Source organism: Lolium rigidum, chromosome 6 (genome assembly GCF_022539505.1).
Source record: "Lolium rigidum isolate FL_2022 chromosome 6, APGP_CSIRO_Lrig_0.1, whole genome shotgun sequence".
In the NCBI taxonomy this organism is placed as follows: domain Eukaryota; kingdom Viridiplantae; phylum Streptophyta; class Magnoliopsida; order Poales; family Poaceae; genus Lolium; species Lolium rigidum.
In genome coordinates this window covers 31,239,930-31,263,567 of record NC_061513.1, presented here as the reverse complement: position 1 = coordinate 31,263,567, position 23,638 = coordinate 31,239,930, and the positions used below count along the sequence as shown (strand labels likewise).

Genomic DNA, 23,638 nt, shown 5'->3' with positions numbered 1-23,638 from the left:
AGACAGGGACGATGAACAAATAAAGAGACGGTTCCACCTATAAATACTAGAGATGGGTAGTGCGTGTGGTAACAGTTGTTGCGTACTACCTCCGATTCAAGGAATAAGGCGCCCTCGTTTTACGTGATTTTTGTTTGACCAAGATTTGCTTCAAATATATAAAGATTGTTTGTATGAAATTAGTATCATTAGAAAGCGTTTTTCAATACGAATCCAGCGATACTAATTACATATAATATAACCAAGATTTTGTTGCTCAATTTTTATGGTCAAAGTTCGTCTTGGAACACGCGTGCGCCTTATTCCTTGGGACGGAGGTAGTACATAATAGACTGACCGACAGTAGTGCATCAAATTTTGCGCCGACACCAAGACCGTATGCGTCGTGTTACTTTGGCGGGAACTTGGACTTGATGCGCTCCACAACACCGGCATCGGTCTGCAGCGCGCGCACAAGCACGTCCGTCGGCACCGCCCCGAACATCGCCGCGGCTGCCGGCTGCGTGCCTGGGAGCTGGCTGTCGAACGCCGAGATGGCCACGGCAGGCACTTCGCCGACGCTGCGCTCGAAGTGCATCAGGCCGCGCGGGAACACGAACATGCCGCCCCTGGGCACGGCCCGGGTGATGAGCCTGTTCGCCGTGGTGATGAAGCCCACCTCCAGGACACCCTCCAGCACGAGCATGATCTCGGTGGCGCGCGGGTGGACGTGCGGCGGGTTGACGCCGCCCCATGGCGCGTAGTCGACGCGCGCCATGGACATGCCCAGCGTGTTGAGCCCCGGAACCTTCTCGACGTCCGCCGTCGTCACCACGGAACCCATGCGGTTGCCGCCGGCGTACACGTCGGCGGCGTTCGCCAGCCCGCCGAAGAAGAAGTCGTCCACGGTCACGTTCTCCGGCCTCTTGCATGGGTAACCGTTCACCCTCAGCGCTGCACGCACACATTCGGGTCAGGCTCGATGCCTCGATCATTATATCGATCATATGCATGCAGAAACTGAATTGGATGAAATGAGAAATAATTTGCATGCTTTGTCAGTGATCTTGGATAGTTGCATGTCACTCACGGCCCAGGAGGGACTTGTAGTCGGCGACGCAGATGTCCTGAAGCATGCCAGGGTCGCCGGCCAGCAATGGCGCGGCGAGCGATAGGAGGGCGGCGCAGGCAGCGAGAAGGACAGCGGCGAGCTTCCCCATGATTTCCAGTTAATCTAGTCGCAGGACCTTGGTGGTTAGTTAGCTACTATGCGCATGAGCTAGCTAGCTGTAGGCTGCAGGTGGCTAATTAGGTTTCAGGGACTTTCGGTTTGATGAAGAGGGGAGATTGGGAGGTGGTATTTATAGATGTCGCGGTAGCAGGTGATTCGGTTTGCTTGACGACGACGTGATCGATGGATCGATTGGTCATGCGTTCAGCTAACCAATTAAGTGAAGAAGAAATCTCTCGGCTTGATCCATTGAGTTGGTACTACTTGGTACTGGTAGATCTAGCTAACTTGTTAGACGATGTACGTGAGAGGTGCAACAGTGAGCAGTATTACTTCCTTTTTGGGACAAATAGTGTTGCGTGTCACGTCAAGTGTCGGTCCAAATCGTGACCGTATCAGTCATGTATATATGCAAACTACTATTACGTACCTCCCTTGCAGCATTCATTTTATAGTACAGTATATCTGTGTCAGCATCACACAGGTGATCTTTGTTTATTACTTTCACATGCATTTCGCCTTCATTGTTATATTGGATGACGTGTACGCTATATATATTGTGCAGTGTGCATCTGCACACATATTTACCGTACATGTGTATATTCGCGTGAACGCAACAAACTACCTATGGCGGACGCAAAGCCAGCCGGTTGAGGAATGAAACGAGTACTGATCGAGCCAAACTAGCTGCGGGTTTACTCCTATACGGAATTACTTCGAGGTTCACCTTCCGGAGGGCCTGTTTGATTCAAAGAATTTTAAAAATATAGAAATAGGAAAAATGCAGGAATGTTATGTTATGGTACGTGAATGTTTACATGAATAAAAAATACAGGAACTAGTTGTAGAAGTCATTTAGTTGCATGGCAGAAATCACACAGGAAATTCCTATAGAGATTGAATACATGTTATAGTTGTCATAGATATATATAATTTTCTTCCTGTAGAAATCCTATGTAATTGTAGTATAGGAAACAAATCCATCGAAAGGGTTCAACCCAAATAACCTCTACAGAAAAAATTCCTGTGGATAAAAATACTATAAAATTTATTTGAGAATCCTTTGATTCAAACAAGCCCTGATTGTGGTTTGGTTTTGTGTATCTTTGTTGGACGATGATGGGCGTGCCTCCAAGTGATTTGATTTCCTAGTCCCCCATCCCTCAGCAGCGGGGGATTTAGGAGGGGATGTGTGGGTGATGTGGTTGTAAAGATGTAGTATCTCCTCGTTTCCTACTTATCTATTGTGCTATTTTGTCGGTCTTTCATTTTTTTTTTTGTGAAACACGGTACAAATCCAGAAGCTCGCAAATTCGCACATACATATGGTTATGGATTGACAATAATATAACACTTCCGGGTTTCGTCAATGCATGAAATCGGGGGAGACCCCTTCCTTCAAAAAATATTGTGTAAAGTTTGATCATAACTATAAGAAAAAAATTATGGCCTAGGAAATGAAAGTAGTAAATAAAAAATTCTTCTTTATAATTTGGCTTTTTTTTGAAAAAAATAAAATATTGGCGCTGACCTTAAAAACATTATAGCTACCGAGCAACAAAAAATCCGGTTAGACCAAGATCCACAAGTACATAACAACCACATGAAGACATTTTCTATCATATGAATGCAGAATTAATCATAAGAAATGAATTTTAAAGATTTTTGCAAGTGAAATATATAACATTTTTTAAGGATCCAAAAAATCCTGCAGACTTCATTCTATTTGAAAGCCCTGAATCTGTAGATGTTTCCCTAAATAATCGTTTGGTATCTATTCTACAGTAAAAAACCGTACACTCTAACTCTTCTTGATATAATTCACTTGAATCCTATATGGTGTGACAAACATCTTTGATGCTATTTAAGCCTTCTTTTTAATCTGGCGAATCAAAGTGTCCCTAATAATCATGAGGATGTCCGCCTTTGCGTAGATTTTTTTACTCGGATTTGTTATGTTCAAGTGACTGAAAATCTCTTATGCCACAGTCACCAGAAAAAAAGACAATCACAGTTTAAAATATATGTAACTCGTTTATAGTTACATTTATCTGAAATGTGTAACTCTTCATTTCTGCCAGGAAAGTGTAGAGATGCATTTTTCTATAAACTGTAGTTGTACTTTTCTCCGGATACCAAAGTTTAAGAAAATCTCAGTGGACTGAGATATACATACGTATGACATTTTCAATTTGTTCTCTTTCACAAAATTTTAAAATAAAGGGACCTGCATTATGTTTTAGTGTGTATATATTATTGTAAAGTATATTGGAAAAAAGACCCTATATGTCATATGTCATAACCAAAAGAGAGAAATCGTGATACTTGAAAATTAGTGAATCGGTAGTGTTTATATTTAAGATGCATAATTTTTTTCATTGTGCTTTCACGAAATGGTAAATTATCTTTAATGTAGATTACGCACATAGCAATGTATCACAAAATATTATTATCACACCCCATCTCAAATTAAATTATCGTTGTTTAGAAATACATTTATATTGGACATATTATTATCACTACGTCAATTAATTGGGGAAGGAGGAAGTAATAAAAATCTTAAAGGAAAAAAAAAAAGGCCCTGCCACACGCGCACATGCATTCCCATCACCGTGCGCTCGTATATTCGCTAGCCAGCTATCATTGTTCCTCTTCCGCGCGTGACACTCCTCCTCTCGTTGGGACTGTTGCCCCTGCTTCTCTCCCTCACGTGGCCCTCCTCCTCACGGCGGGCCACCATTCCCTGGTCTCCTTCCATGTGTAGGAAGGTCCTCTATCTTGCCCTGGGCTGGCCATGACCGAGCTTCCATGTGTTGCCATGGACGGAGAGCTCTCAAGATGGCACCAGACCTGGGGGAAGACGAACCGCGACTGGATTTTGTTAGGATTGACCAGCAGCGTTGGGTTTCCATTTACTCTCTGGTGTGGTGGATTCGTCGCCATCGAACTCGAACCGCCACATGGTGGTGCCTCCATGATCGTAGGGGATGATAAACTTTTCTTTAATTTCTGGCGATTTTCCATATGGCATTGCGTTTTATTTGCTACATGTATGAATAGTTATATTGTTGTGTAAGTGTGGGCAAAGTGATACTATAGTTATTTTAATATGTTAGAGAGAGATTGCACAAATGTTATGTGTTCCTATAATGTGGAATAGGTTAGTCAACAATATTGCATGTACAGCAGAGAATGTTGTAAAACAATATCACATTTTAAAAAATGTTACATACACCAAACAAATGTTATGTTTGGGATTCTTTTGCCGCATTGACGAGAATTTTCGCAATATATCTGGCTGTAGCTACAACTTGCTAAATAAATTATCAATTTTTTCCCAACTTTTACATATTATTGGAAAAGTTTTGCATGTCGATACTCCATATGTGAAACATTTTTGCACCATTGATAAGACACGCAAGATCATAAGTGGATCAAACGGCTTTCGAGGTGGCTGATACTTTGCAAGTATTAGTGGGCTGATTTCTAGCGTTTGCCAATCTTAAATCATTAAACAATATATTTGGGATATTTAGTGTCCAATATATCATGAGAATCCAAGAAACTTAGGTACATCCTGCCATTCATTAGTTCAAATGGACACATACAAATTAATCACCAGTATTTCGTGAAGATATAAAATCAACAATTAACAGACACTGGCGAGGCCCTTCAGACTTCAGTTGACATGCACCGACAGAAATGCATGGATGAACGATGAAATGAAAAGATACAGGCAGATCAATTAAGAAAACACTTTTACGGACTGCTCTTTAGTTTGATTGGCGCAGCACGTACATACGTACGTAGAAGTGCCGATCCCACCAACTTTATGCGTCAGGGAAGGCTAGTTCATAGGCGGGAACTTGGACTTGATGGCCTCCACCACGCCACCGTCGATCTGGAGCGCCCTAACCAGCACGTCCGTGGGCACCGGCGGCGACGCCCCGAACAGCGACACGGCGAGGGACTGCGTGCCTGGAAACTGGCTGTTGAACACCGAGATGGCCACGGCCGGTGCGTCGCCTGTGTTCTTCTGGTAATGGATGAGGCCACGGGGGAAGACGAAGAGCCCGCCCTTGCAGACCGTGCGGGCATAGAGGTTGCCGCCGGTGGTGACGAAGGCGACGCCAAGGGAGCCCTCAAGGACGTAGATGATCTCGGTGGCGCGCGAGTGGGTGTGCGGTGGGTTTACGCCCCACGGAGCGTAATCGACCCGGGACATGGAGACACCCAGGGTGTTGAGCCCGGAGACCTTCTCCACGTTCGCCGTCGTCACGCAGAGCCGACCGGGTTGCCCGTGTTGCCCGGGCGGGATAGCACGTCGGAGAAGAAGTCGTTTGCCGTCACGTTCTCTGGCCTCCAGTGGTGGAAAAACAGGCTTCCGGGAAGCCCCATAAGTCGCGAAGGTAAAGGAACCGCGACTAATGGGGTCTTTAGTCGCGGTTCGTGTGGCGAACCGCGACCAAAGGCCTGGGCCCAGGGCGCACGGTGGCCAGCTGGTGCACGTGGGGGGCTTTAGTCGCGGTTGGCCAGCCCAACCGCGACTAAGAGTGCTCGAAGGCCTTTAGTCGCGGTTGGCCAGGCCAACCGGGACTAAGCCCCTCCCTATATATACCCATCCAGCAGCCAACACTTAGCCATTTGGAGCCATTCTCTTCACAAACTTCACAAGTGAGTGTTAGGTTTGCTTTTGGTTCCTCTTATGCACATAAGGTGTTTGATGAAATGCCCCAAGAGCATGAAACAAACATGATATGAAGTGTTGGAGTCACACTTGAGCTTTCTCATTTATTTTTTCCTCCTCGATCGCGGTTAGCAACTTAAACCTTTGATGTGTCATTGATAAAATATGCATGTGTGTGTAGTTCATTGTTTAATTTATATTGTTTGTAGCTAGTTAGTTTAACAAATGCATGATGGTTAATTATATATTTTATATTATAATAATGCAGATGAATCGGCAATGGATGTACGGTAACCGACTCTCCGGCGAGTTCAGTGCGGGTTTGAAAGATTTCCTCGTAGTGGCTAATGCGAACAAGCGGGGGTTTTGTTATCTGTCCATGTGTTAAGTGTAAGAATCGGAAGGGTTACTCTTCCTCAAGAGATGTTCACATGCACCTGCTTCGGCACGGTTTCATGCCAAGCTATAATTGTTGGACCAAGCATGGAGAAAGAGGGGTTATAATGGAAGAAGACGAAGAAGGGGATGATTTCAATGATGAAAGCTATCTTTCTCATTTCGGTGATACTTTCATGGAGGATGTCTGAAGGTGAAGGGGAAGGTGAAGAAGAGGCACGTGATGATCCCGTTGATGATCTTGGTCGGACCATTGCTGATGCACGGAGACGCTGCGAAACTGAAAAAGAGAGGGAGAATTTGGATCGCATGTTAGAGGATCACAGGAAGGCGCTGTACCCCGGATGCGATGATGGTCTGAAAAAGCTGGGCTGCACACTGGATTTGCTGAGATGGAATGCACAGGCAGGTGTAGCTGACTCGGCATTTGAAAACTTGCTGAAAATGTTGAAGAATATGTTTCCAAAGAATAACGAGTTGCCCGCCACTACGTACGAAGCAAAGAAGGTTGTCCGCCCTCTAGGTTTAGAGGTTCTGAAGATACATGCATGCATCAACGACTGCATCCTCTACCGCGGTGAATACGAGAATTTGAATGAATGCCCGGTATGCACTTGCATTGCGTTATAAGATCAGAGGCGATGACCCCGGTGACGATGTTGAGGGCCAGAAACCCAGGAAGAGGGTTCCCGCCAAGGTGATGTGGTATGCTCCTATAATACCACGGTTGAAACGTCTGTTCAGGAACAAAGAGCATGCCAAGTTGTTGCGATGGCACAAAGAGGACCGTAAGTCGGACGGGCAGTTGAGACACCCCGCGGATGGAACGCAATGGAGAAAGATCGACGAGAGAGTTCAAAGATTTTGCAGCCGACGCAAGGAACATAAGATTTGGTCTAAGTACGGATGGCATGAATCCTTTTGGCGGCAGAGCTCCAGCCATAGTACCTGGCCCGTGACTCTATGCATCTACAACCTTCCTCCTTGGTTGTGCATGAAGCGGAAGTTCATTATGATGCCGGTGCTCATCCAAGGTCCGAAGCAACCCGGCAACGACATCGATGTGTACCTAAGGCCATTAGTTGATGAACTTTTACAGCTGTGGGGCAGACCTGGTGTCCGTGTGTGGGATGAGAACAAAGAAGAGGAATTTGACCTACGAGCGTTGCTTTTCGTAACCATCAACGATTGGCCTGCTCTTAGTAACCTTTCGGGACTGTCAAATAAGGGATACAATGCATGCACGCACTGCTTACATGAGACTGAAAGTGTACATTTGCCAAATTGTAAGAAGAACGTGTACCTTGGGCATCGTCGATTTCTTCCGAAAGGTCATCCGAGTAAGAAAGAAAGGCAAGCATTACAACGGCAAGGCGGATCACCGGCCGAGCCTCGCGGAACACACTCGGTGCTGAGGTATTTGATATGGTCAAGGGTTTGAAAGTCATCTTTGGAAAGGGTCTGGCGGACAATCGGTTCCGAAGGAGCTGACGGGCACGTAGCCATGTGGAAGAAGAAATCTATATTCGGGAGCTAGAATATTGGAAAGTCCTAGAAGTCCGCTCTCGCAATCGACGTGATGCACGTTACGAAGAATATTTGCGTGAACATCCTAAGCTTCTTGGGCGTGTATGGGAAGTCAAATGATACAAAGGAAGCACGACAGGACCAGACAAAGTTTGAAAGACCACGATGACCTGCATCCGGAACGGTTTCAAGGTCGTGCCAGCCTACGCTACGACCAAAGAAGAGAAGGTCATCTTTTTTGAATGCCCGAGCGAGTATGAAGGTCCCGTCGAGATTCTCGTCCAATATAAAGGGAATAATCAACATGGCGGAGAAAAAGTTCCAAAACCCGAAGTCTCACGACCGCCACGTGATTATGACGCAATTGCTTCCGATTGCTTTGAGGGGGCTCCTGCCGGAAAATGTTCGAGTAGCCATTGTGAAGCTATGTGCATTCCTCAATGCAATCTCTCGGAAGGTAATCAATCCGGAAGTTCTACCACGGTTACAGAACGATGTGATCCAATGTCTTGTCAGTTTCGAGTTGGTGTTCCCGCCATCCTTCTTCAATATTATGACGCACCTCCTGGTTCACCTAGTTGATGAGATTTCCATTCTCGGTCCTGTATTTCTACACAATATGTTCCCCTTCGAGAGGTTCATGGGAGTATTAAAGAAATATGTTCGTAACCGTGCTAGGCCAGAAGGAAGCATCGCCAAGGGCTATGGAAATGAGGAGGTAATTGAGTTTTGTGTTGACTTTGTTCCCGACCTTAAGCCGATTGGTCTTCCTCGATCGCGGCACGAGGGGAGACTAAGTGGAAAAGGCACGATCGGAAGGAAATCAATGATATGTATGGACGGCCATTCTCCGATCGAAGCACACCACACAGGTTCGACCAATTCCAGCTTGGTGGCTCCGTACTTTGAGAAACACAAGAATATTTTACGCTCGGACAACCCCAGAAAGCTCGAATCCTGGATTAGGAAGGCCCACATGGAGACTTTCGGCAGTTGGTTGAGAAAACATTTAATGAGTGACAATAAGGTTGTAGATCAGCTGTACATGTTGGCCAAGACACCATCTTCGACTATAACGACTTTCCAAGGGTACAAGATAAATGGGAATACATTTTACACGATCGCCCAAGATAAAAAGAGCACCAACCAAAACAGTGGTGTCCGCTTTGATGCAGCAACCGAGAATGGGCAAAAGGTCACATATTATGGTTACATAGAGGAGATATGGGAACTTGACTATGGACCCTCCTTTAGGGTCCCTTTGTTCCGAGTGCAAATGGTTCAAGCTAACGGAGGTGGGGTAAAGGTGGACCAGCAATACGGAATGACAATGGTGGATTTCAACAATCTTGGTTATCTTGACGAACCATTCGTCCTAGCGAAAGATGTCGCTCAGGTTTTCTATGTGAAGGACATGAGTAGCAAATCGAGGAAACGGAAAGATAAGAAAACGATCAGTACATCATGCGATGATCCAAAGCGCCACATTGTTCTTTCAGGGAAAAGAAACATCGTGGGAGTGGAGGACAAGACAGACATGTCAGAAGATTATAATATGTTTGCTGAAATTCCGCCCTTCAAAGTGAACACCGACCCAAGCATTAAGTTAAATGATGAGGATGCTCCATGGATACGGCACAATCGTAAGCAAGCAGGGACACAAGGGAAGAAATGATGTGTAATAATTTATTGTACCAAACTTTGTTGAATGAATCATGTGAATTATATTACCCGTGATGTGTTTGGTGTCCATTTTCGAATGATTCAATTGACTCGAGATAGCACCGATGATACATGAAATTTGGAGTGACTAAGTCATACTCCTGCATGCATACATGAAATTTGGAGTGACTAAGTCATACTCCTTCATACGGGAAATTTGGAGTGACTAAGTCATACTCCCGCATACATGAAATTTGGAGTGATTTAGTCATACTCCCGCCTAGGCGTATAATATGCATACTCGTAGTCTTCATAGCCGCCGCCGTTGTACTGGTAGTCGTCGCCTTCTAAGTTGCCGGCGTCGTCGTCGCTCGCTGTCGTCGGCTGTCGTCGGGCGGCGCTCGTGGCTCGAACCGAGGGTAGCGCAGGGCGGGGGATATCGCCGGCCGTGATGTAGTCCATGACGCTCCGCGAGTCCGGCCGTACCACCATAGCCGACGGCCGGCCTCGTGGAAGTTTCCGGGAGGCGGACCGTCCTCCTCATACCCGGCGAGCGCCCTCTCACGCCGATTGATGAAGAAGGCGTCCCAAGTATGCTCGGTTATCGGGATGCCAACGGGGATTCATCCGCCGCTCCGGCGTGAGGTCGAGGTAGTAGTGGTTCGTAATGGCCGCCCGGCGCGCAGTACCACGAGGGACGGGAGGGACCGGCACGCCGCCGGCGCTTAGGCTCCGGCCGGCAGGGACGCGGTAGCCGGAGGGCAAGGGTAGTTCGAGGCGCAAAGCTCCTCCACTCGTCGGTAGGTTAGAGTGGGTGCGGTGGAAGCCATGAGAGAGTGATGAGAGATTGTAGAGATGTGATGCTTGGCCAAGGCGGGCTACCTATATGTAGTGACAAATGGCGGGAAAAATGGGAGCGGGAAGACGGACGCGGGAAGAAAAGAGGCGGGGAGAAAGTGGCGGGAAGAAATTGGCGGGAAAAAATTGGCGGGAAGAAAGAGGCCGAAAGAAATTGGCGGGAAACAATTGGCGGGAAGAAAGAGGCGGGAAGACAGGGAAGAAATGGCGGGAAGACGAGGAGGGAAGAGGGGGTCGGCGGAAAGAGGCGGGAAGAGGGGGTTTTAAAATTTTGAATTGAATTAGTTTTATTTTTCTTAATTTTTTGATATATTATTTGTATTTTTAAGATTTTGAATTGAATTAGTTTTATTTTTATGAATTTTTTGATATATTATTTGTATTTTTAAGATTTTGAATTGAATTAGTTTTATTTTTATGAATTTTTTGATATATTATATGTATTTTAAACATTTTGAATTGAATTAGTTTTATTTTTCTTAGTTTTTTGATATATTATTTGTATTTTTAACATATTGAAATGAATTAGTTTTATTTGAATTAGTTTTATTTTTATGAATTTTTTGATATATTATTTGTACTTTTAAGATTTTGAATTGAATTAGTTTTATTTTTATGAATTTATTGATATATTATATGTATTTTTAAAATTTTGAATTGAATTATTTTTATTTTTATGAATTTTTTGATATATTATATGTATTCTAAACATTTTGAAATGAATTAGTTTTATTTTTCTTAATTTTTTGATATATAATTTGTATTTTTAATATTTTGAATTGAATTAGTTTTATTTTTCTGAATTTATTGATGTATTATTTGTATTTTTAAAATTTTGAATTGAATTAGTTTTATTTTTATGAATTTTTTGATATATTATATGTATTCTAAACATTTCTGAAATGAAATAATTTCGAAAAAAGCCTTTAGTCGCGGTTGGCCAGGCCAACCGCGACTAAAGGTCATTTTCCGCGGGAACCTCAAATGGGGCGAAAAAAGGCTTTAGTCGCGGTTGGGGTCACCAACCGCGACTAAAGGGTAGCCTTTAGTCGCGGTTGGTGACCCCAACCGCGACTAAAGGTCATTCGCTATAAATATCGCGCGGCCGAACGGCCGCGCCAGTTCTCTTCTTCCTCCGCCCGTTCGTGTACTGAGACGATCTCTGCCGCGCGCCTCGACGACGCCGCCGACGCCTCCTCGACGCAGACGCCGCCGCGCGCCATCGACCGCCGCCACCCGTAGCGCGCCATCGACCGTCGCCACCGCGCGCCATCGACCGCCGCCACCAGCTCGCCGTAGCCCCGTAAGGATCGATCCAAACCGCCCCGCCGCCGCCCGCCCGCGCCGCGCCGTGTCGCCGCAGCCGCCGCCGCGCACGTACCCCCGGCGCGCCGCCGCCAGAGAGAGAGGCGCGGGCCACACAGTACAGGGGCGCCGCGCGCGCCACCGCCAGAGAGAGGCGCGCCGCCGGCCAGAGAGAGGCGCGCCGGCCACAGTAGGGGCGCCGCGCGCGCGGCGCATACCGGCCCGGCCAATTTTTTTTCTTTTTTTTTAGTTTTAGTTTTTGTTTATTTCGAAATTAAAATTAACTAAAAATTGAGACTTATAATTTGAGACTTAAAAAACTACAAGAAGACATAAAATTTGAGACTTAAAAATTTGAGACTTAAAATTTTAGACTTAAAATTTGAGACTTAAAATTAACTAAATAATTGAGAGTTAAAATTTTGAGACTTAAAAAACTAAAAGAAGACTTGTAATTTGAGACTTAAAATTTTGACTTTTTTTGACTTAATAATTTTGACTTAAAATCTTGACTTAATAAAACGTACTAGATCTAGGGGGGGACGGAGGCCCGAAGGCCGGCCGGGGCGCGCGCCACACACACGCATTAGGACGGCGTGCCACACACACGCACTAGGGCGCCGAGGACACATAACTTAACCACCGCGCGAGGGTTATGTGTCCTCGGCACCGCCACCGCCCTTTCGCCACCGCCCTTTCACCACCGCCACCGCGCGTATACTGAGGGGGGAGCGAGCCCCTCGTCGCCCCCTCCGCATACGCCTCCCTCTCCGTGACGCCGTCGTCTACCGCCCCGTCTCGCGCTCTTCCGCGACACCCTCTCCCAACCCCTTCCAGCTCGCCGGCCCCCTCCTTTTGCCACCGCCCTTTCGCCACCGCCACCGCCCCTTCTTCACTTAATTAATTTGTTTTGACTACATGTTTTCGGGATCGACATATGGCGGACGATAGAGCTGACCCGATTCCGGACAACTATGATCCGGACACCGAAGACCATATGTTCGGCATCATAAAAGGCGATATTCCTTTTGTGCCGACCGGAGAAGAAGAAGATGATATCTCTTCTTATCCGAACCTTGAGTGTGAAGATGAAGGGCGCCGTCGGCAAGCGGATGATGCCGAAGAAACGTCGATAAACGACGATCTTCAATTGGAAGTAGCAACCACCTCCGGCGCCGAGGTATATATATATATATACATATTGAGCGTCTGGTGATACAACTAACTGATTTGAATAAATGTGTGTGTACTAACGCGCGCGACTCTCTTTCTTATTTTAGCCCTCGGCCGGATCGTCGAAAAAATCGAGTATGTCGTCAAAGCGTGGCGCAACCAAGACGATGAAAGCAGGAGAAACATGCACCATCGATGTTGTCGACGAAGCAACCGGCGGCCGCCGGAGCCCAGCAAGAACGCCACCAAGTTTGTCGGCCAATGCGGAGCCGTTGTTAGAGACAACGTCTCGATCACCCGCCGGGAGTGGAATGAGCCAAAGAAGGCACGTGTTGGTTTCACTTTTGTCGATAAGAGAGAAAAAAAGATTGCTTCAACAAGCTTATGGAACATTTCGTTCTACCTCCGGAATACCGCAAATACGATGAGGAGGGTAACAAGATTGCGGAAAACAAGAAGAGGCGCAAGCTAGTCAAACAGTTCGCACTTTCTAGGATGGCCAATGCATTCCGGAAATACAAGCAAAATCTAGCCCATGACTTTGTCAACCAGGGCAAGACTCCGGATTTCAAAGGACAATATGAGAAACTGCAACATGATTGGCCAGAATTTGTGAAGCAAAAGAAATCGGAGCAGTTCCTTGAACTATCGAAAAAAAATAAGGAAAATGCGGCCAAGAAGGAGTACAATCATAAAATGGGGCCAGGAGGGTATCGCTTTTGGCAGCCTAAGTGGGAGAAGATGGAGAACGAGCCGAGGGCGCGAGAAATCCGTCCGAGTACGGAGGGATGGGACCCAAGGGCCAAAAGCTGGTGGTACGGGCATGGGGGATCGCTGAACCCGGAGACAGGGGAGTGTGTTTACCAGGGCAAAATAATTACACCCACCCAAAACCTTATTGAGGCAATGAGGGATGCTCAAGAGGGGAGGATCGGGTTCAACGGAGAGAACGACGCCTCGACAAAAGCCCTCGGGAATCCCGAACACGGAGGACGTGTACGAGGCATGCCCGGGGACATTTCGTGGAAACTAGGGTTCCCCCGGAAAGATGACCCGTACGGTTACGAAGCCGTAAGAGAAAGATGGATCGGGATGCGGATGTTGTGGCGAAGTTGGTAACGGAAATGGATGTGATGAAGAAAACCGTGAGTGTACTAGTCGTCGAAAGAGATGCAGCTCGGGCGCGAGCATGAAGATCATCCAATGGATCTCGGAAGCCAGCGGCGGAGAAGAAGCGAGCGTGGCTTCCACGGAGGCCTCACCGGCTGGTGCACCAACGATCGAAATTACTGCACCGGAGCCTCGGCTGGTGGTCGAAGTTACCTGCACCGGAGCCTCCTCGCTACCCCGTGGACGATATAAAGGAGATGAAAGCATGTCATCCGTATTATCCTATCGGGAACATGTCCATGAAGGTAGCCATCGGCGAGTGCTTTACCACTGGAGCACTCCACCACAACAACCCCATTCAAGATGGCTATGCTCGTGTGACGGTGGAGGAGATAGTCCAAGGGTTTGAGGACCCGGACATTGACATTGCTACACCTGAAGGGGTGAAAAGACTTGGAGATGTCAAGCGCCAGTTCATTCTATGGCAGAAGAAATTTATCAAGTTTCCAGGCGAGGCGCCAACAAGTCCACCCCCGTACGGTGGTGGTGGTGGCGGTGGCGGTGGCGGTGACGGTGGCGGTGGTGCTTCACCTAATACACCTCATTCACGTCAGCCGACGACGCCGCCCCCCAGTCCTTGTCCGGCGGGTGATCAGACACCGGTACCGCCCCCAATCCACCTCCGGCGAAGAAGCGAAGCAGTCCTGGGTTATTAACCCGGACCCTTATGTACCTAAGAAAACAAAGATACCAGAGCCATCACCGAAGCCTCTCATCCCGAGGCCTTGGGAACTTAGTGTCGAGGAAAATGCAGCGGCCGTGGCTGCTCGAGCATGAGAAATGGAAGGAGGAGTGCAAGAAGAAAAGAGAGGGCGAGCCCAAGCCGTATTTTCCGATGAGCAAAAGAAGTGGGCTAAGTCATTTTTGAACACACCGTCCCAAGCCGCGAAGAATCTGCTCGACGACTATTTACGTGAACTTCGTAGGCAAGCACTCGAGTTCAAGAGGAACAAAGAGTTGGCGGAGAAGAAAGCCTTGGAGGCCGAGAAAAAATTAGAAAGGGGGAAAGAAGTTTCCCAGCTCGGGGAACAAAGTAAACAATCGATCGCCCCGCTCATAGTGCAAGCCGCCGGTCCGGATGCCCCCGATATCATAGCAGCTGCGGCAGCACATGGATTGACGGTAACGAGTGCCAGAGAACAAGTGGCCGAGTTAGGTATCACTCTTCGTGCACTCGTTAGGCCTTGATGAGGCGCCAATGAAGGACGTAGTATTTACATATGTGAAGAATGGCCCTCTCATCGAGCCTGCGCGAGAAGAGGATCTACCTCGACAAATGAAAGGTCTGCTAAATTGGTACAAGGGTTACATAAAACATGAAAACGCCAAAGACTATATCTATGCGGAAGTTAAATATGTGCATCACTTCAAACGTTACTCGGGTACAAATTCCTCCGAGTGAATTGTTCCAGCTGTTATATATATATATATATATATATATATATATATATATATATATATATATATATATATATATAGGTCTGCTATTCTCGAACCGGTTCGAGAATAACTATTCTCGAACCACTTGTGAACTTCGTGTCATTTTCTAAGTGAACTTCGTGGCGGAACTTCAAAAATGTATGTTTGGGCGGACAGTATTTTTATGTTTATTTTCAAACCACTTATCGGAATGACGCGTGTGATATACCGTTGGATTCGTATGGAAATTTCGCAACTTTTTCATGTTCAATGTTTTTCCAAATTCTCTATGGTTCGAAAACAATTTTAAATACACAAAACTATGTTTTCACGGATTACTCCGTTTTCGGACAATATTTTAGGTGTATTTTTCAAACGGTTTGTCGAAATGATGCGTACGATATACCGTTAGAAAGCTGTTGACTAGGCGCACATTTGTCATGTACAACATTTTTCTAAATTCATCACGGTTTAAGAGCAGTTTTGGAAATACGTGATTTTGTTTCCGAGCTTCTTAGTTTTTTCGCACAGTATTTTGGGTTTAATTTTGAACCACCTGTCAGAATATTATAAATGATATGGCGTTGGAAAGATATAGCTCAGACGCAACTTTTTTATGTTTAATTTTTTTTCAAATTCTCAACGCTTTAAGTTTAATTTCAGAAATATGCAAAATCAAAGATAACGCCGACACTCGTGCGATTTGAAATTGGCTCATCTAGATTGATTAGGTGTGGCATGGCCGCATGTTGGAGTATTAATAGAGTTATATCACTGCTAATTCCATGTGGTGCTGGTCGATTTATGCAACGAAAGGCTTTACCAACGATTTCTATGTGTATGATTTCCGCCCAGAAAAACAAAGTACTTCAAATGTCCCGGTTCATAGAAGTGAACTTCATGATGTTTTGTTTGTGAACTTCAAGTCGCGGTATAAAAGTTTACCGCATATTAAATATTATCTCACGCAGTTGATGGTGAACTTCACTATTTTATGCTTATGTGCATTGATGGTGAACTTCACTATTTTTATGCTTATGTGCATCCGAACTTAAATTTTAAGTAAAAAGTGAACTTCACAAGTTTATGTTTATGTGCATGAGTTAGACAAGCGAACTTACATTCTAAAAATTAATAGAAAGTACACACCAACAGAAACATCAGTACAATTCACATGATTTAAAGTTTACAGAGTGAACTGCTGTAGGCGGCTATACAGTTAACTTTTGGCCAATTACACAAAGTGAACTGCCAATAGATTTGGGGGACTTCCCCAAAATAAAGCATTAACTTACAATATGGTGAAGTGAACTACTATTTTTCTATCACCCACACATCGAGAACATATATGTATTACCTATTCTCTAAGCAATCGAAGGTGTACTATGGGTACAACAGCATCACCACCATCTGCTCGTGCACATACTTCACAAGTCCCTGCTCGTGCACATACTTCACATACTTCACAATCCCCATCTAGCTGGAAAAATCTGAACTGAAGCACTTGGGAGGAGTGAACTTCACGGAATTAGGTGAACTGAACTTTCACGCTGGCTACAGAAAAAGCAAGAAACTTTCTTGCATCCCATTTCTTTGCCTTCAAGCTGCATGTGTATGACAAAAGTGTACAGCTTAATTAAACAGGATTGCAACCTCTCCAAATTACAATTCAATCACATCTTTAAGATAAAGTAATATACTCTCATTTGATACGTGTTTCACTCACAAATCAGCGATATCAATGTATGAGTATCATTTTGATGTCGAAACATGTAGTGAAATTGTGGAAATTGTGCAACGTACATTTACTAAGTGTCACCAACACATCAGCAGCAACATCCAACAGCATACAATGAACAATGATGAATTGTACTACAACGTATTAGCTGCTGTAGTGTTTTACTGAACTTCTTTCCCCTCACACAGTAAGCTTACGCTGAAAAAAGATGTGAACTTCATAGCTGGGATCTTGGCGTGCACGGATGTTCGCCAACGCCGATGCGGAGGTAGGTGATGGATATTTTCCAACGCCGATGTGAACTGCAGTGCTCCAAAATTAAATCCGAAATTCTAGTTTTCTGCATCTATACAAAAGTGCAACACATATATCAATTACCCATACACTAATCTAACCACAAAAGAGTGAACTTTCCAAAATCAAATTAGTGAACTCCGTAGCAAAGAGCAAATAAAGCACACATGAATTGGTTTTATGTGTACAGATGGAGAGGCTAATGTTTCTGGATGAGCTGACAGTAGTGAACATCTTGTATAGTCTAATGTTTCTGGATGAGCCGACAATAGTGAACATCTTTTATAGTCAGACATGCATCAGCACATACTTGTACCATATTTTTCCCAGGCTTAATTCATTTTTTTCTATAAAAACTGAGAACAACAAATAAAGAGAAACAAGAGACAGAGGACCAGTAGTGAGGACAAGGACGATACACCTGAACCTCACACATGCAGGAGTGAACTTCAGAAATTACTTTTTTGTGTTGATATATTCCGAACTTTTGCCTAGACAAAATGCTATTACTCTCCACAAATAAGGTTTAAAAAAACCTAAAACAACCACAAACAAAAGCCGTTTAGAACTAGCACAACAATTCAGAAACCTACAACTCAATAGTGCACTTTACACCGACCAGGAGGACCTGCTGCCCGAGCATGCTCAGCCCAGCTCTATGTGCTGCTACTTCACATTTTTGTCCTTATGTGGACAAGCTAACTTGTATTTTAAATAAAAGGGAACTTTACATTGTTGTGCTTATATGGAAAAGCGAAATTGCATTCTAAATAAAAGCAAACTCGCATTTTAAATAAAAGCGAACTTCACATTTTTGTGCTTATGTGGACAAGTGAAATTACATTTTAAACAAAAGCAAACTTGCGTTTTAAATAAAAGCGAACTTCACATTTTTGTGCTTATGTGGACAAGCAAATTTGCATTATAAATAAAAGCAAACTTCACATTTTTGTGCTTATGTGGACACGCGAACTTGCATTTCAAACAAAAGCGAACTTGCATTTTAAATAAAAGCAAACTTCGCTGGACAAGCGAACTTACATTTTAAAATAAAAGCAAACTTGCATTTTAAATAAAACTTAACTTCACATTGTGTTCTCATGTGGAGAAGCAAACTTGTATTTAAAAAAGAAAAAACGAACTTGCCATTTTTGTGCTTATGTGGACAAGAGAACCTGCATTATAAATAAAAGCGAACTTCACATTTTTGTGCTTATGTCAACAAGGGAAATTGCATTTTAAATAAAAGCGAACTTGCATTTTTAATAAAAGCGAACTTCACATTTTTGTGCTTATGTGCGTTAGCTGAAATCTGTCTATCGCTAGACAGGCCTCAACAATCCTACACCGACACCTGCTATTTTTTAAAGTGGACTTCGAATATTTAATTTAGTGAACTTCATGTGTACCCGGTCAAAGAACACATATCATGAATCTACAACTCTACTAGCTGCTATTTCTTATTGCACGCAATCAAGTTCAGTGGCATATCTTCATGTATCTAAATTAAGTGGAATAAATGGATTTTGTTTCTGTAAAGTAAGTGCACTATTAAAAATGAACTAATAAAAATATAATTTTGCTACTGTAAGTGCACTATCTAAATTCAGTTCTTTTTAATCCTTGGCATTGCTACTATCTAAATGCAATCTAAATTCATTCACTGCAATGCCAAGGATCTAAAGTAAGTGCACTATCTAAATTTTGCTACTGTAAGTGCACTATCTAAATGCATTCACCGCAATGCCAAGGATCTAAAGTAAGTGCACCATCTAAATTCAGTTCTAACTTGCTTTACAGTAGCAATCTCCTGTACACAAGGGTGCACTATTAAGAAGCACAAAACTGAACTGTGGACTCACACAAAATGAACTGATATAAATAAGGAGCGATGCAGCGGGATTAGATGCACAAGACAAAAAAAAAGAACTTTTGGGATACGACAATACACCTACACTTCCACACAGCAAATAGTATACTTCTCAGAAGCAAAAACGGAATTTCCAAAAATATGGATAATTTTCCACACACATATACTTTTTTAACAAGATGCGAACTTCGGGATTTGAAAATAGTGAACTTCGTGACAACAAAATTGAACTTTTTCCTCGTGGGTGAATTGAACCTTTTTTGCCGGAAAAAATGAATAATGGATGAACTAAATAATCAAGTAGCAAGAGATGTGAACTTCATGAATTAGGAGAAGTGAATTACAAGGTTTAGAAGAAGTGAACTTCACCCATCGTCCTTGGCATTGGTTTGAGATAATTCGTCCCAAAATTAGCTGCTTCAGATAATTCCATTTTGACCAATATCTCGCTGAATCCAAATTGTTGCTACTGTAAAGCAAGTGTCAAGAAGGTTTTAAGTTCTCAAGGGGTTGCTTAAACTGAGTCTACATTAGAGCAAGTGCGGTGAATGTAAGGATGTACCTACCTGCCCCATTGTGGACTCCCAGAGCGCCGCCTGGTGAACTCCTGCTGTGTTGGTGTAGACTGCCACAACGGGGTGCTATTGTGGAGAGGCACAACCACGGCGAAGGCCCAGTGGTATTCCGCATAGGCTTTGCGGCGGCGGCTGGTTGTGGTGAACTTCAGAGTTGATCCCTACTTCACTACTTATCTGAACTTCACAAGTTCATCATCGTTCATGCTTGATTACTCGCATCTTCAAAAGCAGATATTAGCTTGTAAGCAAGCATGCATATCAGGTGCATCGGCTGGGAGGCAGTTCAGAGAAACAGCAGCGGTGCAAGAGTTCAGAGTAGAGGCGGCAGGGCGAAACTGAACTGCTTTTTGGAAAAGGTGAACATGCAGTGTTGGACAATCTGAACTTGTACAAAAAAAATGTTCTTACCATTCGATCGTACTTATGTTTCTGAACTCCCTAATTTGTTGCATGATTTTTAACCAAACCCGTCAGGCAGACAAAATTAACTCCCAGAAATAGAAGTGAACTTTCCCCCAAATATGATGTGAATAACTTCTTTTTCGTACCATCCCAAATTGTTGTATTAAACAAGAATCAACTTCACTTTCTCCGTGCAATCTATGATGTGAATAGCTATTTCTCCCTTCTGCTGTCAAAAAAGCAAACTATTGTGGGCTCACTCTAAGAACAGGAGGAAAGAAAAGCAACAGACGCAAGTTCTGCACACATCAGCAAACTATTTCTCCCTTCTGCGGTAAGAGAACACAAAAAACAAGAGCTTCGCTGTATCACGAACAGTTAGTAAACTTCATCTCACTGCATAAAAAAAGACATCTTTTCTATGCAGACGAGGTGCAAATCCGTGTTAATTAAAACAGATTGCTATAACTGACGAGTGAGTAGAAAATACCAAAACAGTTAGGTAGAGTATAATTCTGTATCAACATCAGCCGGTTCAGACTTCAGAGTTGAGTAGATCATCGAGCAAGTTCACAAAACGGTAGCAGTTCACAGAGAAAATTACCGTGAACAGGCCCGCACACGACCTGTAGGCTGCAGCCCCTCATGTCGCTGTCGACCCATAACCGCAGGAGGTCGATGCCCCGCCGCGGGAGGCCCAGGGACCCGACCAGCGCAGGGGTAGGCGCGGGTGGACTCCCTGGCGGCGCAGGGAGGACTCCCAGGGAGGAGCGAGCCAGGGAAAAGGGGGATGGGTGCTACCGGTCGATTCCGCGTAGTGGACTCCCCAGCAGCGACGGGTGGACTCTGTGGCCATGCCAAGAGTGGCGGAGCTAGGGGAGGGGAGGGCCTGAAGGTGGTGCACGAGCAACTGTGAACTCCCACGACGGTGGTCTGTGGATTCCACCAGGGCAGGACACGGTCAAAGCAGGGGCCGCACGCCTAAGAGGAAGAAGACGGTGACATCGCGCGAGGAGGCCGTGGTGCGTGGAGTGGCCGTGGAGGCGTGACTGGGAGGAAAAGGCCCGGGGACAGCGGGCAGGGTGGCCGTGGTGGCGGGCCAGGGCGGAGCGTAGGGTGGCCGCGGCAACGGGGAAGGGAGGGGAATTTGGCGTGGCCGCCATGAAAGAAGCTGGACGGGGATTCGGCGCGCGCGGCCGGGGAAGAAGCTGGGCGGGGATTCGGCGCCGCCGCCGGGGAAGACGCTGGGCGGGGATTAGGCGCTGCCGCCGGGGAAGAAGCTGGGCGGGATTAGGCGCCGCCGCCGGGGAAGAAGGCGGGCGGGAGTTGGGGTTGCCGATAAGGTAGGTGGGCGGGCGGGTTGGTTCAGGATCTCTCGGGTGGTTTTTTTCTAGAGAAATGTCGGGTGGGTTCCGTAATTCCGTTGGTAGTACTAGGAGGTTCGAGAATAGCTATTCTAGAACCCCTCTTAAGGGGGTTCGAGAATAGTTCTGCTCTATATATATATATATATATTGTCCTAACTATCTTGTTGTGTACGCTATATATTATGCAGAATGAAGAAGCGGGAAATGCGAATAAGGAACATCCATGATGTTGGGTTCATTGACCCACACATCGTTAATTCATATGTGTTAGAACACCACCCCGCCGACGTGGAGGAAGACTCGTGGCGGTTTATTAGAAAACAACAAGAGAAAAGTGATATTCTATTTCCTTACCATTTTGGGTGAGTGTTTCGTCTTGAGCACGAGTCTCTTTTGTTTACTCCATGCATGGTATGTGGCTAATCGATGAGTTATGCATGATCGTGCATGTATCGTGTCCGCGGAGTTCCACCGGATTCTTATGGTAATTAAAGTTCGGACCTCCTCGCTCTCGTCCACGACTCTCCGAATATGGATCCGGCGCTTTGGGGCGACATGAGAAAAATGATGCAAAAGTAATTATTTTCATTCATTTGCGCTCTATATCGATCGGCCTATTTCGTTCATCATTTCCTAATATCAAGTAACTAATTAATAACTCTCTTGTTTATTTAATTTTCTTTGCCTCGTAGGGTTTGGAGACGGTTCGTAGATACCAAGGTCGGTGAATTCAAAAAAGAGCTACATTTTAAAATGGCAAGTGCCGACGACTGGGGATACTCGACCACCGGGGACCAATCTATGTGGATACTATGTTTGTGAGAGGATCCGGAGATACCGCAATGAGCGGGACCGGACGTGTGAGAACAACATCCCGAGGAATAACCTCCGGAAGACGCTTAGTCCGGAAGCTCGCTTCCGACCACTTCAAGAGGAACTAGGCTGGATGGTTGGCGAGGAAGTCATCGATCCTAGAGGAGAACACTATTACGATGACGTAGATCTTTATGTGCACCGGAATTTGTAACTAACTTGTTCAAAATTGTATATGGTCATCCGATATTGAATATATATTGTATATGGTCATCCGATATTGAATATATATTGTATATTCCTCTTGAATTCTTTTTGGTTCTAATTTCAAATTTGTTTGAAATTGTACATTCATATGCATGTATGTATACGATACCGTAGAATATGTGAAACTCCTTCAAAATTAAAACCCAAAAGAAATAAAATAATACAAATTAAAAAGAAACCAGATTTAGGGGAGTGGGGGCTAAACCCTAAACCCTGCGGAGGCCTTTAGTCGCGGTTGGCCGGAAGAACCGCGACTAAAGGTCCTCCGCTCCGGCGCTCGCCCGCGGCCCACGTGGATGGGCCTTTAGTCGCGGTTCGTAAGGAACCGCGACTAAAGGGGGGGGCCTTTAGTCGCGCTACTTTGGTCGCGGTTGGGCCACCGCGACTAATGGCAGTTGCCAACCGCGACCAAAGCCCCTTTTTCCACCAGTGCTCTTGCACGGGAAGCCGTTTAGACGCAGTGCTGCACGGGAACATTCTCAGTTCATGCGTGATGTATATATAGTAAATGTTAGCATTAGGAGACAAGTATACAACAATTAATGGAAGAGAAGACTTACGGCCTTCGAGGGACTTGTAGTCGGCGACGCAGAAGTCCTGGAGCATGTCGGGGTCGCGGGCGAGCGATGGCGCGGCGAGGGCCAGGAGGGCTGTGCAGGCGGCGAGGAGGACAGTAGGGAGCGTGGCCATGATTTCTAGTTTATCAGGTTTGGTACTTGGAGCTACGTACTTTGCTACGTGAGCTGTAGGTGTGGCTAATTAGGTATGAGGAACGTTCGGTTTTGATGAAGAGGGGAGTTTGGGAGGCGGTATCTTCTCTTTCTTAATAGGTAGCCCCATTTTGCTGGCCTCACAGCGAGCCACGTCACCTGATTAACTTTCACCTTCCCTATTTGGTTTCC

The 23,638-nt window shown here is 45.2% G+C and overlaps 1 protein-coding gene, 1 long non-coding RNA gene and 1 pseudogene across 3 annotated transcripts; all 3 read right to left on the bottom strand.

Moving 5' to 3' along the window:
- Window positions 1-388: 388 nt before the first annotated feature.
- Window positions 389-1,199, bottom strand: LOC124668305 (germin-like protein 1-4). The gene is made up of 2 exons (XM_047205470.1): window positions 1,070-1,199; window positions 389-933 (listed from the first exon to the last, which is right to left on the bottom strand). Exons 1-2 carry the CDS (start codon window positions 1,197-1,199, stop codon window positions 389-391), a joined length of 675 nt encoding a protein of 224 aa, XP_047061426.1.
- Window positions 1,200-5,057: 3,858 nt separating this feature from the next.
- Window positions 5,058-23,426, bottom strand: LOC124662388 (annotated as a pseudogene).
- Window positions 16,545-21,220, bottom strand: LOC124668009. 2 transcript variants are annotated; one of them, XR_006991516.1, is made up of 4 exons: window positions 19,876-21,220; window positions 19,654-19,778; window positions 17,211-17,485; window positions 16,545-17,011 (listed from the first exon to the last, which is right to left on the bottom strand). It is a non-coding gene; the product is annotated as an uncharacterized LOC124668009 (long non-coding RNA). The 2 variants fall into 2 exon arrangements; XR_006991515.1 differs by having other exon boundaries at window positions 17,343-17,485; window positions 19,876-21,215.
- Window positions 23,427-23,638: the final 212 nt, after the last annotated feature.

Excerpts from the sequence above, each read along its gene's own strand:
- LOC124668305 (XM_047205470.1), bottom strand. The coding sequence starts at position 1,199 with ATGGGGAAGCTCGCCGCTGTCCTTCTCGCTGCCTGCGCCGCCCTCCTA. Across the intron at positions 934-1,069 it reads CTACAAGTCCCTCCTGGGCC|CGCTGAGGGTGAACGGTTAC; the intron begins GTGAGTGACATG and ends GTGTGCGTGCAG.